The following is a 13,681-nucleotide window of genomic DNA, read 5'->3' as shown; positions in this document are numbered from 1 at the left end:
AGAAGTTATTTGTATAACATTTCAACCAAACAAAATTAGAATTGAAATAAGTAAATAAAATTACTAGAAAATTAACAAATTTCTTATCTTAAAAAAATCAGCTAAATTAATGTTGTTGGCACTTTATGATAATTAATTGCGCTCAAGTGCATTTCTCATGAAATCTGTCACAATTATATTTCTCTACTAAAAAAATTGGACGATGGGAAAATTTTTTCTATTTAAAGAACAGATTTATAATTCATAATATTGCATCAATGATCAAAGTGTTCTTATCTATATTCACTCTGAGAAAATTAAAGAAAAAAACACATTTACACAAACATTCAAAAGAGATGAAAAGCACCACAACGGTTCCAGCTTTTCAGATTTTCAGAATTCGTGACCTATTCAATGCCATAAATTATCACTTCTTTAGACAAATAAAATTGCTAAATTTTACAACACTTTGTCGGTTGGATCAGCAAAGTTGATTAGCAAAACAAATGTAGTAAGCAAAGTTGCTGATCCAACAGACGAGATGAGACGAATTTGTTCGATAAGTTAATGTGCTAATATTATTCACAAATCATTTCCAGTACAATGTAAAATTTAAAGAATATAATTTCAAATAATAAAAAAGCACCTAATAATTATCGGATCACAATTATTTGAAACCTATTCCAATTTGTCCAACTTCTAAGGAGTCTCTTGAATTCACCAAGACGCTATCTATAACGGTTTGGCCATTGGCTCTGGTAGTGATAGATGGACATATGGACAAATATTCGAGACGATCGAGGCATTATTTTCGTAAAACGTCAAATTTTAGTTTTTTTTTATAAAATCCCGAGGGAAAAAACTAGGCCGAAAAATAGTTAAATAGAAATGTTCAATTTCAGCATCGTTGTCGGCAGATCAACGCAGAATTAACCCATTCAGTCAATGTACCAGAAATATTTGAGATAGAATGTTCATATTTTGGGATTAGTTTCCCACAGATTAGTAGATGAATTTTTTGAAAAGAAAAATGTTTTATCTCATATGGGGGCGCGGGAAGCCTCTGTCAAACACACGTCTTAACGGTCACTGAATTTAAATTCTGTGCATTAATTCATTACAAACTCTATTGCTTTAGATAGAGTAACTATCCAAGAACACCAATTGGCAACTAGAATTCAAATCAGAAAAGAGGAAAGAGGCCAATTTTAACAAATTCGACGGAATGTCGTATTTTCCGTCCGCCATTTTGAGCAAAAATTTTGCATGACCTTCCGCGAAGCAACAAAATAATTACAAAATGTATTTTCATCTCTGTCGGACTATTTTTGTCAAGTAACTGAATAACTAACGTTACTAAAAATCCATTCCCGACAGCAATTCAGATAAAAATTTCCCAGAAATAAATCATCAAAAATCACTCAATTTGCGTATGATGTATAATACAATGGTAAGGAATGGGTTAAGAAACCAAACATTGTCAAATAATAAACAAATAGAATCAGAATATTTAGCAAAATTTTTAGATCTTCCTGACTAAGATAAGATAAGAGATAAGATTTTGCCAGGGGTCAGTTCTCCATTTCGGATATTCCGATGCATCCAGGCCACCAAATTGGGCCCCTTATGCTTCCCCACTCCTATTCTATCTTATCCCCCGATACGGGTAGCCGCTCTATATCGCAGCTCTGTGTGGACAATCAGTGCCGTTACTATATCACAGCATCCCTTCTCGGTGTGTGTTTGGGATCAGTGACAGCGAATACTTGTATCGACTGAAGTACCACTTTCACATCGAAACTCGTTCTCGTACCAGCCTCTATTGTTTAGGCGGTTCACTTTTTTGCCAATATGCACCATTGACATTACTATTCATTCATTCACTGGACGAATTCGAAGCCGATATGGCATGAGAAATCTTTTTCTGCTGCCGCTCAGCCACGAACCCACGACCTCGCAGTCACAGAGCCACTGCTCTATCCACTGACCCACTCGAGGCGCATCTTCCTGACTAAATATAAACGCTTTTTTTAGCTTCTAAATATACTTTAAAACTTTTAACAAAAATAACTAATTCACATGATTAATCACTGTTCATATCGAGTGGACCCTTTTCCTCTGGAATTTCCACTTCCTGACGTGGATTTTGAGAGTTACAATTACAGTCTAAATTAGTCTAATAGCAAACATATTACAAAAATATTTATTTTTGTCATATTGCTGTCACTGTAGAATATTCCATTAAGCCTTTTATACAATATTTTATGCATTTTTATTTTTTAGAATCGATAAAATTCCAATTCTTGTGGAGGATTACAAACTGTACTGACCCAGCGAGTACCAAATGCTAACCGATTTCAATTCAGCTGAAAATATATGTATTTTCAGCTGAATTCAGCTAACCTTAATACGAGACTCGCGAGGCAGTGCCTTTGGTTAGCATTTTTGTTCGAGAACTGCTGACCGGTCAGCATATTTTTGCTGTGCCGATCAGCAAAAATATGCTGCACTGCAAACGCATCTTTTTTCAACTGACTGTGCTCGCTGGGAATCTCCAAATCTGGAGATAGATTAATACACTGAAATCCGAAAAAGTTAAAATAACATTCCGGAAATGTTAATTTTACCCTGCAGTATTGATCCAAAATCGGTGTAAATATTACCCTTTTTAGGTGTATTAGGGGTTAAAGGTACCCTTTTTCATGTTAATTTTACCCTTAATAACGTGTACAATTAACATTAAAAAATGTTGATATATTTTTACACATAAAAAGTATTAAATTTCTGAGGAAAAAATGTTAATCGCACCCTCTTTTTTTTCTCAGTGTACCTGCATTAAAATATTTTTGATCAAAAAATTGCCCATTTGGTTTCCTGGATATTACGGTGTTTCAACGGTTTTAACAAGGAAAATTTTTTTTGACACTATTCTCAGGGTGCTCTACATAAATCAGACAAGAAAAGTTTTTCTTTACTTTCTTTTTGTTACGATCCGGAACGGGTTAAAGGAAATCGCCTGAGTAGAGGGAAATGATAAATATCCGTCAAAATTACAATTTTAGACGAAATTTCACTCGTAAAGGTATTTAAACAAAATACAGACCCAATCAGACTAATCGCTGCTATAATTGTGAGTTTTGCTTAAAATTCAGCAAAAGCAAGCCAAAAATTTAGCTTATTTCCGTTAAATTTCTATGGCTTAGTCAAACTTTTTTCGTTTTGATCCATAAAGACACAAAACGCAAATTTCGTTGTTTTCAAAAAAATTATAATGTTCTTTCCCAGCAGATTCAGCAATAAAAAGCCTTAAAATTCGACTCATATAAAACTTAAAATTGTATATGATGAATTCATTGTAGAGAATTTAATGTTTTTGCCCTAGACAAATCAGCATAGGAATGTTGTAAAAGCAATTTGTGAAATATGCAAATATATAAAACTCTGCTAAATTTTACATATAAAAATATGCACATAATGTAGTTTCCAGACAGAGCTTCAAGTTTAATCCAATAGTGTCTATAAAAATGTTAATCACAAAAACTATGAATTATTTAATACTACTCTTGCTTTTATTCAAACAATTTAAAAGCAAAAAATATGATTTAAAAGTCAGATCCAATGAACCTTTTAATGAGATATTTTATCACTGGAAAAAAATAAATTAATTTGACCCAATTGTGAGAGATGGGAGAGATGCATTTATAAGAAATGACTCATTGGCAGAATATATTCTTTAAATCGACCATATAGACTTTTCTATCCCAGCTGTGATTTGAGAGAGAGAGAGAGAAAGACTGAATGAGAAGAAAAGAAATCATCTATGAGACTGGGTCAACGAGTTTACTATCACACATAAAATGAATAAATTATTAATGCATTTTGCCCCACAGAGAGGCCACATGATTGCATGGAATATTTATCCCTGCTGGGAAAAAAACTGCTGGGCAAATTTGCCACAAGGCACAAATCCAGCAAAAACCCCACAACACTCAATGTTGGATACCAAAAAGAAGTGAATGATAGTGTCTGCTATTGACTCTAGTGCTACTTTCTCCCCCTCTCTTATAGCAGCACACATTTTGTACTACCTGTAGATGCTAAAAGAGAGACAGGTATTATGTAATAAAACGAGTTTTTCGAAGATCTGTCTCCATCGGTTCTCCTCAACACCACAATTTTCATAATCATTCTGCTCAGATTTTGAAGTGTGTAGGTCTTTCTCTCTCTCCTAACCAAATCTTCAACAAAAAAAATATCATACTTAAACCTCGTGTAAGAACGTGCTGCATTTCTCAGCGTTAGAACAAATTTTTAACCGCGAAACAATAGCCGGAAAAAAATTATTTGAAGCCTATAACACTCTCGTGCATTTTGATTTACGCGAGTGATTGTTTCCCCTTTATTGGTTTATTGTTAACTTAAAAGAAAACAAGGCATTGTAATATAAATAAGACAATAATTGCAATTAATAACACCAACACATTGCTGCATAGGCATATTTTTCTTTTCCTGCCCAAAAATATATGAATGAAAAACTTAAATTTGTGTGATGTGCCGACAAATTAGAAAGTGCATTATTGCTGACCACATCGACCAAGTAAAATTGTGACAAGTAATTTTAGAGTTATTTGTGGCTTTGGACCGGGGAGTGCCTCTGTAATAAGTGCAATAGAATGCAAAATTTGGATTATATACTCACACAGAATTGTCATAGGGATAGCTAGAGACGACAGCACCACCGTGCAAATTGGCAGAGAGGACGAAGGGTGAGTTGAGGATCCAGGTCATCATGGCCACTGTTTCGGGCTGGCGTGTCATTGCCCTAAAATGCCTCATGAGCGATGAATCAAATCGATCGGGAAAATCACGATTGAGATCAACACCTGCGGCATTGTTGCGTCCAAAGTAATTTTCAGGTGATTCGCAGCTTCCTTCCTGCAAAATGCACCATTGCACCATAGAAAATTGCCCATATTTTTGCACACCATAGAAAATCAAGGGAATATATTTAGTTAAGACTCTCTCAATCTGACGCAATTCTCTCTTCATCCAGTGAAAGTTGATGATGGGCATCTCAATTACAGAGTCGTGCATTATGTCGTGACGCATTACAACTCTTTACAGTTTGCTAAAGAGTTTATTTTATTTTTTTTTTTGTGAGAAATGTGCTCAATTAGAGAAACGCGCAATTACTCTTTATAAACATCCACGATTTATCAATGAAAAAAAAATTATAGCTATCAATTTATCTCGTAAAAATACTAATAAATTAACGCTTTTTATTTAGAGGCTCATTTTAGGACTTGTAAATTTCTCGCACGGTATAATATTTCAATAAAATCATCCAAAATTGTCAGAAGCAAATTTATATCTGTTTATCGTTCAAATATTGGGTCAATTTTTTGAGAAATAACTTGACATACTGTATAGAATTCTGTCAATATTCACAGAATATTAAATAAGTTTCATAACTCTTTACGCGTGATTCAAAAATTAGTGAATAATTTAGAATATGACCAAAATTAGACTAAACGGAAGAAATTGTCAGAAGAATATACTCATCAATTCTTTAATTACTTAAACCCGAAGGTTTAGTTGAAATAGGGAAGACCGGGCAGAATTAGTCAGGAAAAGATTTTTTTTTCTTAGCGTATAATTTATGAAAAGTAGTTTATTCAATTTTTTTTTAAAGAAAACATCATACACGCTACACCCCACTGTCTCATTTTACCGCTGACTAATCTTCTCCGGTCTCTTCTATTTAGTCTCAAAGTTAAAAATTCTGAGTTTATACAAATTGTCAGTAACTTACGTCAAAACACAGTATTACTAAATTATACTGAATTGTTTGTAGAAGCCTTTTAAGGCTAATGACAGCTCATATTCAAGTCAACTTCAAAAGTTTTAGAGAAGTCTTCATAATTACCTAAATATAGTGAATCATAAAAAAATATTTAAAAAAAATAGTTTTACCTTCAGCTCTTTGGTAGCTTTTTTTACGTTTTAACTTAGAGCTTATTAAAAATACAAAATCATTATCGTAAACGTTTTATTATTTTAGAAGATTTAACTTAAAATTTGGATTTTTAATATGTCGTAGACCCAGTGAGCATTAAATATTAACCCTTTAACGACGAGACAGTTTTCGCGGACCGAAAATCAGCAATAAAAATGAAACCGATAAACAAAATCAGTAAAAGGTTTTACATCTAGCTTTAGAAAATCCAACAGAGTCTGATTCGGTGTATTTTTTACCTCTATGAACGATAGGAATAAAAATAGCCCAAAAATTTAAGTAATTTTTCTGACAATACCAATGAATGATAATTTTCACTTTAATGAAAAATGTTTGAGTATTGTAGTCTCTTTTTCCAAAACGGTTTTGCATAAAAAAAATTGGAAACATAAAAAATAATTAAAATTAATTTTCATTATGAGAATTTAAAAATTCGTTATTTTTAGCTTAAAAATTTACTATATAGCAAATAGCTTTAGACTTGCAAAAAATATACTAGATTCCTTCAACCTTCTACTTTGCAATTACGTACAAACATAAGAAAAAAATAACTTTAGGTAGTCAGAAAAATTTATTTTCTTTATGGGACACCGGTGGTGTTTCAATCGTCCTTAAAGGGTTAACCGATTTCAATTCAGCTGAAAACATAGTATTTTCAGCTGTATTCTGATAACCTTAAAACGACACTCGCGAGGCAGTGCCATTTCCATTCAGAGGTTAGCCCTTTTTGTTTGAGAGCTGTTAACTGGTCAGCATATTTTTGCTGACCGATTCAGCAACAATATGCTGAAAACGCTGTTTTTTCAGGTGAATTAGGGTAAAATGAGGTAATTTGGAACTATTTACAATTTGGGACATTTAAGATTTTCTCACTGTTTTAGAGATTCAAAAGGAATAGAAGCTGTTCCTTTTCTTCTTAATCGTCTTTTTCTTTTATTTCGCGGCCTTTGTTTTCTCTTTGCTCATCTGAAACAATAAGAAAATCTCAAATGTCCCAAATTGAAAATTTGGGAAAATTTTACCCAACTGCGTATTAACAAATATTCAACAGATTACCGATATGACCGATATACTGAAATGAATTTTAACATTGAGCCCTTCTTATTGTGTACTTACAATAACATTAATTTAAAATATTTATATCTGAATTTATGATAAGCTATATATATTTAAAAAAAAAAACAAGATAAGAAACTTGTTAATTAAAAAACAATTAAGACTTGAAAAACGAAAAATGACAACGCGACAAATGAAGCCGCAAATGACGATTCATTCTATAGAGAATGGCATAATTAGTATTTGCTTCACAAATAAAACATTATTAATCAATTGAAAAAAGCGTTTGTTTTAAGATACTTCAATATGAAATTTTGCACATTATGTAATGAAACTGGGCAAAATTATTAATGGCTATGAAACAAAAAATAATAATTTAACAAATTATTTCTTTCAAAAAAAAATAAATAAATAATAGTAATTCTTAGTTGAAAATTTTCTGCATAAAAAAAACCTAAAGATTATACGTTCCTGATCTTATTGATCTAATAAAAATGAAAGGTCACAGAAAATATGTGAAACAAAAACAAATAAAAATGGATTGTGACTCGTCACATCAAACAAAAATAATAATTTGTTTTCCAAACATCTTTTTAATGCATATTCATTATTAGTGAATCTCAAATAAGATTTAACCCATTTGAAAATCTTTAAAGCATTCAAAAAATATCTTAACTAACTGTAAAAAAATCGTAATGAACCGGTATGTAACTTTTATTCGAAAATTCAGTTTTCAAATAATGTCATGCACTAATTCTCTCTTCATTGACACATAAAAGTAACAACATTTTCATTAAACTTCTTTTTCATATGAAAAACGAAAATTGCCATCTAAAAACTTATAAAAACTCTACAGAAAAGGTTTATAAATCAGATGGAAGATAGAACTTAATGAAATGATCAAACTATTAAATTACCCAAATTATTTAAACGTGAAATAATTGATTATTGAAAACAAGTAAAGATCCATTAAGCCTTTGGATTTTATGAGCTGTAATACCTCTTTAAAAAATTCATGATTCAAAAAAAAATTTGAACGAATAAAAAAATAGAAAAAATATGTATTTAGAAAATACGAAAAAACTATGTGATATACTATATGTAGTATTTTACCGGATTTTAGGAAGTTTTGAATTAATCAATCATCGTCCCAATTCAGAAATAGAGGAACCTTAAAAGTTTAAGTTTTAGTGTCAAAATCGATAATTTAATATTCTGAGATAAACGCTAACGATCCTTCATCTAATCAAATCCTAAGAACCTAAATAGACTCAAGTTGATTCTCAAAAATACTTAGCTAGTAAAATTTAGATATAAAGGATTAAGTAAAGGAAATGTAGGCAAAGGACATCTAAGTCTATAAAAACCGTCTAATAAAAACAGTCTTTAAAAAATAAGAAAATCGTAAATGAGTTTGATACTTCCATTTCAGCTTCGTTTTTTTTTATTCAGCATAGCAGCTTTAAGAAATTTGACATCCTTTTTATCGGATGAAAAATATGCACTGAAGAGATATTTATTCAACTCTTAAAACCGTCCGAACGTATGAGTCAAGATCTTTAGCCTGTTTGGAAAAATATGCCCTTAATGGACTTTGAAGTTCATGGAAAATGCAAAAAAATTATTAGAAATCCATTTTCAAATTAAGCCAAAAAGCGTCTTTGGAACGCGAAAAATGAAATTTACGTTAATATAAGACAGTTAAATTTAAGAAACCCTCTTGCAGATATATCTTACTGTTTGACCTATAAAAATTTGATAAAAAAAAAACAGAAGAACGAACATTGTTTAATCAGAGTTGGAAAAATTCGGTATATCAGCCAAAATAAACTGGGTACTAGTTTTTACGCATCTTAGCATCTTAGTTGTGCTGCGTCCTAATTATCTAGTTCATTGTATTTTCTCGTTTCGTGGATGGTGATATATGTATTTTCTTGACCAGGGTGCCATTTGTGTCGCTCTGTGAGTTTATTTTTTCCGTTTAAAGTTAAAGATGTTTGTCACTTCAAAAAATTTTCTCATCAATGTTTCGTGTAATTTCTTTGTACAGAGCCTGAGGAAGTGATCAAATAAATCACGAAACGTCGCTAAGATGCGTAAAAACTAGTTCCCAGTTTATTTTGGCTGCTATACCGAATTTTTCCAAATCATATTAACCACAGTCGTCATTCTCCAATTACATTGTTTAATCAATTTTTGCAAATCTCTTATATTCTCAAAACTAAAGCAGTCTTTAGACTAGAGATTTTGCCCAGTTCCGAACGGTCTCAAAATCCTAAATAGCAACTAATTTAATTACTTTTTGAGAACCTAATAGGTTATTTGTCCTTAATAATCCAATCTTAAGTTAAATTTTTCCTAAAAATTTTGATTGTTGAAAAATTAGAGCAGCTAAGACATTTGGCAAGTCTCAGGTCTAAAGCCCGTATAAGTTATACGGGCTTCAGACCTAAGCCTTAGCCATAAGGCTTAACTTCTCTAGATTCTTATCAGTCGAAATTTTTTGGAAAATTTTGACTTAGAAATTGATAATTAAGAGAAATTAATCTATTTGAACCAGAAGAACAAATTAAATTGGTTGCTATTTAGGATTTTGAGACTTTCGGAAACAAGGCTAAACCTCTAGTCTGAAGATAGTTTTAGGATAAGATGAAGTAATTCAGAATCATGTCTATTTTGGAATTTTGAGATTTTATCACTGTTCTAGATGGTCAAATAGAAAAAGAAAACCACGAAGAAGTACAAATCTTTACATCCGATAGTGCTTCTTTGTTGTTTCTTTTTCCCTTTTGCCGAATAAAACCGTTAGGACATCCCAAGATTCCAAATTAGACATAATTCCAAATCACTCCAATACGATTTTGTAATTCAGTGTTATATAAATTCTATTTAGATTAAGAACCAAATTTTTTTTCAAATTATTTTCTAAATAAATAATCCAAAACGAGTAGGGTTTAAATAAATTTATTTTCTTTATTCCCCTGAATGAAAATTTAATTAAATTAAAACGAAAAGTAAAACCAGTTCTGTTTTAAAGCGTCCAATATGTTTTGCACTGCTCTGTAAATGGAGATTTCGCATCTCTCAGTTAAACATTATCTATTTCTGGCGTCAATTGCCCGGAGGAAGAGATAGTGTGGCCCCTGGGGAAAAAGGTGGCCCCGCGACATGGCATTGTGCAAAAGTTATCAGGGACCAAGTGAGTTTGGAGAAGAGGCAGTTATTGATTTTTTGTGTGTTATCTCTTTTGAGTGAGAAACAGACGGCAAGTGTGGGGTTTTTGTGACGTAGGCTGTTGATTCGTGGGTGGATTGAATTGAAGATGTGGATGATTGCTCGGAGGGAGCATTTAGAGGTAGTCAGAGGGGGATCTATTTGTTGGGATGGATGGGTGTTGTAAATGAAAATATGGTAATTGGGGTAGTTTAGAGAGAGTAACCGCAGGTGGTTGAAAGGGAAATTGTTACTGACCTTAGAACGTTCATAACCATCTGGATTGAGGGATGGCATAAGGAAGATGTCCGTGGTATCTACGAGTTTGGTCACTTCTGGCACAATACCGTAGTTTGTGAGCAAGTATTGCGCCAAGTAGACTAGCAGCTGTCTACCAACAGTTTCATCGCCGTGCATGTTGGCGACATACTTAAACATCGGCGTCAGCAGTGATCTCTTGCGAACGTTCTTGTTAATCTCGAGCACTGTGAGCTCCCGTCCTTCCACCGATTTACCAATTGAATGCACCCTGGCCATCGTGGGAAACTCCTTCTGGAGGTGTGCAAACAGATCCTCAATCTCACTGGTGGTGTAGTAGTGTGGTGTAGTGAGGAATTTTTCAGTTTCCAGGGGAAAACCCTGCCCAATACTCTGGGTATAACCATTGCAACACAGTATCCAAAATGACGTGCACAGCACAAAATTGAACGCACTCAATCGACTAAATCCCATCGTGTAGTGTGACTTTTTATTTCACTAAGATTGACCACCCCGGGTGGCCTAAACACTTTGCACAAGATTTCACCCCGAACACGGATGGGATGGTGGACAAAATCGGGGGATGATTACCCTTTCATTCACTGCAAGCAAATAAATAAAAATTGGAGTCGCGACTTGACGTCTCGCACTCTGGTGGTTGTTTTTTGCAACGCAAACTATATAGTTCTGTTCATCACCACGAATAGCACCACCAACACCAAGTGGGAAATTTGAATTTAATTTGTAACGGATAGAGGAACGTGGGTGAAACATCAATGAAACATTATCAAAGAAAAGCTATAATAAAAACTCGCAATAACTTTTGATAAATATTTTTAAAGAAATAATATAAATGTAGAACTAAACAAACTAAGATTATTAGATTATATTAATTCTCAGATCCGCAAAAAGACTTAATCTATTGCAATATAATATATACTATATTTCTAGTGCTTTTTTCTTATCTAATATTGACATGGGTTGAGGTATAAAATTTATCATATAAAATGTGCTATTATCGGACGTATTTCTGAGTGCCCCACTCAGACACTGAAGCCACATTGACCACAAGAAAAAGCACAATTTTCTCACAAGCCAAATCACACTCTGTGAGGAAAGCAATTCACAGTTCAATTTAACTCTCAGCAGGTTGGTGTGAGCTCAAGTAAAAATGCTGGCCGATGAGGAGAAACCACCGTCAGTGGCTGATATCAAACGAAGTCTCTTTGAGCGGGGATTGACGGATCATCAGGTAAAAATACCTTTTTTTATCGCATATGCTCTACAACGCATAAGTTTCTTATCAACACCTGACAAACACCTTCGCACTTCCACAGCTCCTCAGAACAGTGCCAGAGAAGAGGACCTTAGTGTTGGAGAAGAAGCGACGAAGTCGGAGTTTCGGAGACATTGTGGATTTTGATCAGCCCAAAGAAATTCAGCGAAATGCGAGTTTTCGCATCCCGAAGCCAGTAAGTCTGCAGCAACAGAAGAAAGATCTTCTTCTGGAGATCAAAGTGCGTCTAGGAGCACGAAAAGAGCGACTAGAAGATCCACCGAAGGAGGAAGAAGCGAAAAGTGAAAAGCTTGAAGAGGCGGAGGGTGATAAAGAGGCCACTAATGTGACATCACCTGAGATAAGAAAACGCTATTCGCCAGTGTACACAAGAACACGGAGTATTTGTCGGGCATCCGACACTTCATCCACATACTCCAACAATTGGCGAAACAGTGGCAAGGAGGAAATGCATGTGCCAGAGAATACACCTGAACAAGTGCCAGAAGACTCCCAAGAACAGTCCAATCATGTTGTAAAACGAGAATCAAATAATCCCGCCAGGAAGTCTGTGAAGAGTCTCTATTCACCCAGTGAATTTCCCCATTTGGCGGGATTTCAATTTGATGTGATCAAGAGGAATTCTTCAGTGCCAAGACTCTCATCTCATCGCAATACTTACTCTGCCCATCCCAGTCTGTATTTTATTGAAATTGACGCTGGAAGTGATTCGTCGGATGTGGCCAAATCCTCATCAAATGTCAAGATCAAACGACACACAAGCCTCAGGCAGACAATCAAGAAAAAACTTCAGAAGACTTTTAGTCAGCATTCTGTACCAACAACCCTGGAAAATGCCCAGAAATCCCCTGGAACAAATATACCACAATTTGTGGTGTCTTGCATTGAGACACTCACGAAGAAGGATCTTCTCAAAACAGAAGGTATCTACAGATCATCACCATCCCAAATGGAAATACGACGAGTTATGAAACAGGTAATATCATTGCAAATTCTCATAGAACTCAGGAAACATTTTAAGATCATTTTTCCTGTGCAATTTCCAGACACAAAAGGGCAACTTTAAAATCCTCGAGGAGCTCAGTGATCCTGCCCTTTTGGCAGGACTCCTCAAAAATTTCTTTTTCACCATGAAAGAGCATTTAATCAGTGAACAAACCTTCGAGAGACACTTTTCAACCCACACAGAAGATTTCCCAAGAGATTTCCTGATTGAGGAAGAATATGTGGATCGCCTGAAGGTTCTAATATTAGATTTGGATGACATTGCATACGATACACTGTCCTATTTGATGAAGCACCTCAAAGAGTGAGTAACATGCTTTGGGAAGTTCCAAAAACATAGATTAATTAGTGATCTAAAATTAAATTCATTGCAGTGTGGAGGATCAGAGTGAGAGTAATCTGATGAAAGCATCGAATTTAGGTGTTGTCTTCTCACCCTGCCTCTTCACCAACAGCGAAAAGAATTCAAGCACAATGAATGTGGAGCTACTGAACTGTATGGGAATCCAGACTAAAGTCACGGAGTTGATGATTGTCAACTTTGAGGAGTTATTTGGCGAAGGAACCACCCGAAGTCTCCCTGAGAGTCCAGTGGACATCCCGTCGTCAGTGTCTGTTTCAAGGAGAAATTCCGAGAAGGTCAATGGTGAAGCTGCTCAGAAGAAGCGCGAAAAAATCAAGGCAAAGAGGATACGCAGCAAAACTGCTTGTGTTCTAAGTTGATATTTTTTTCACCATGAACAAATCTGTAAGAATTCACTGTACATAGCATAATGGTTCAATTACATTAGCAAAATGTGAATGTTTCTTTTTATCACCCACACACATTGAAAAAAATAAACCCCAAGATCGCATTA

At 34.1% G+C, this 13,681-nt stretch overlaps 2 protein-coding genes across 5 annotated transcripts in view; one reads left to right on the top strand and one right to left on the bottom strand.

Moving 5' to 3' along the window:
* The window catches only part of LOC129806922 (carboxypeptidase D), a 38,288-nt gene extending 27,092 nt beyond the window's left edge, over positions 1-11,196 (bottom strand). For both annotated transcript variants that reach the window (XM_055855790.1, XM_055855799.1), the window contains exons 1-2: positions 10,523-11,196; positions 4,679-4,914 (exon numbers count right to left, since the gene is read on the bottom strand). In XM_055855790.1, the coding sequence (XP_055711765.1) occupies positions 4,679-4,914; positions 10,523-10,996 (710 nt within the window). In that variant the 5' untranslated portion in view covers positions 10,997-11,196. The remainder of the gene's footprint in view (positions 1-4,678; positions 4,915-10,522) is intronic.
* On the top strand, positions 3,932-13,626 carry LOC129806956 (uncharacterized). Of its 3 annotated transcripts, none has more exons than XM_055855855.1 (5): positions 3,932-4,745; positions 11,669-11,774; positions 11,860-12,795; positions 12,866-13,128; positions 13,199-13,626. In XM_055855855.1, the coding sequence occupies exons 2-5, from the start codon at positions 11,694-11,696 to the stop codon at positions 13,545-13,547; spliced, it is 1,629 nt and encodes a 542-aa protein (XP_055711830.1). In that variant the 5' UTR covers positions 3,932-4,745; positions 11,669-11,693; the 3' UTR covers positions 13,548-13,626. The 3 variants fall into 3 exon arrangements, with proteins under 3 accessions (XP_055711830.1, XP_055711813.1, XP_055711823.1); XM_055855838.1 differs by having other exon boundaries at positions 4,152-4,745; positions 11,672-11,774; XM_055855848.1 differs by lacking the exon at positions 3,932-4,745 and adding an exon at positions 10,175-10,250.
* Positions 13,627-13,681: the final 55 nt, after the last annotated feature.

Source organism: Phlebotomus papatasi, chromosome 1 (genome assembly GCF_024763615.1).
Source record: "Phlebotomus papatasi isolate M1 chromosome 1, Ppap_2.1, whole genome shotgun sequence".
Classification (NCBI taxonomy): Eukaryota; Metazoa; Arthropoda; class Insecta; order Diptera; family Psychodidae; genus Phlebotomus; species Phlebotomus papatasi.
Note: the sequence above shows the minus strand (reverse complement) of the source record. Positions and strands in the feature narration are given on the sequence as shown.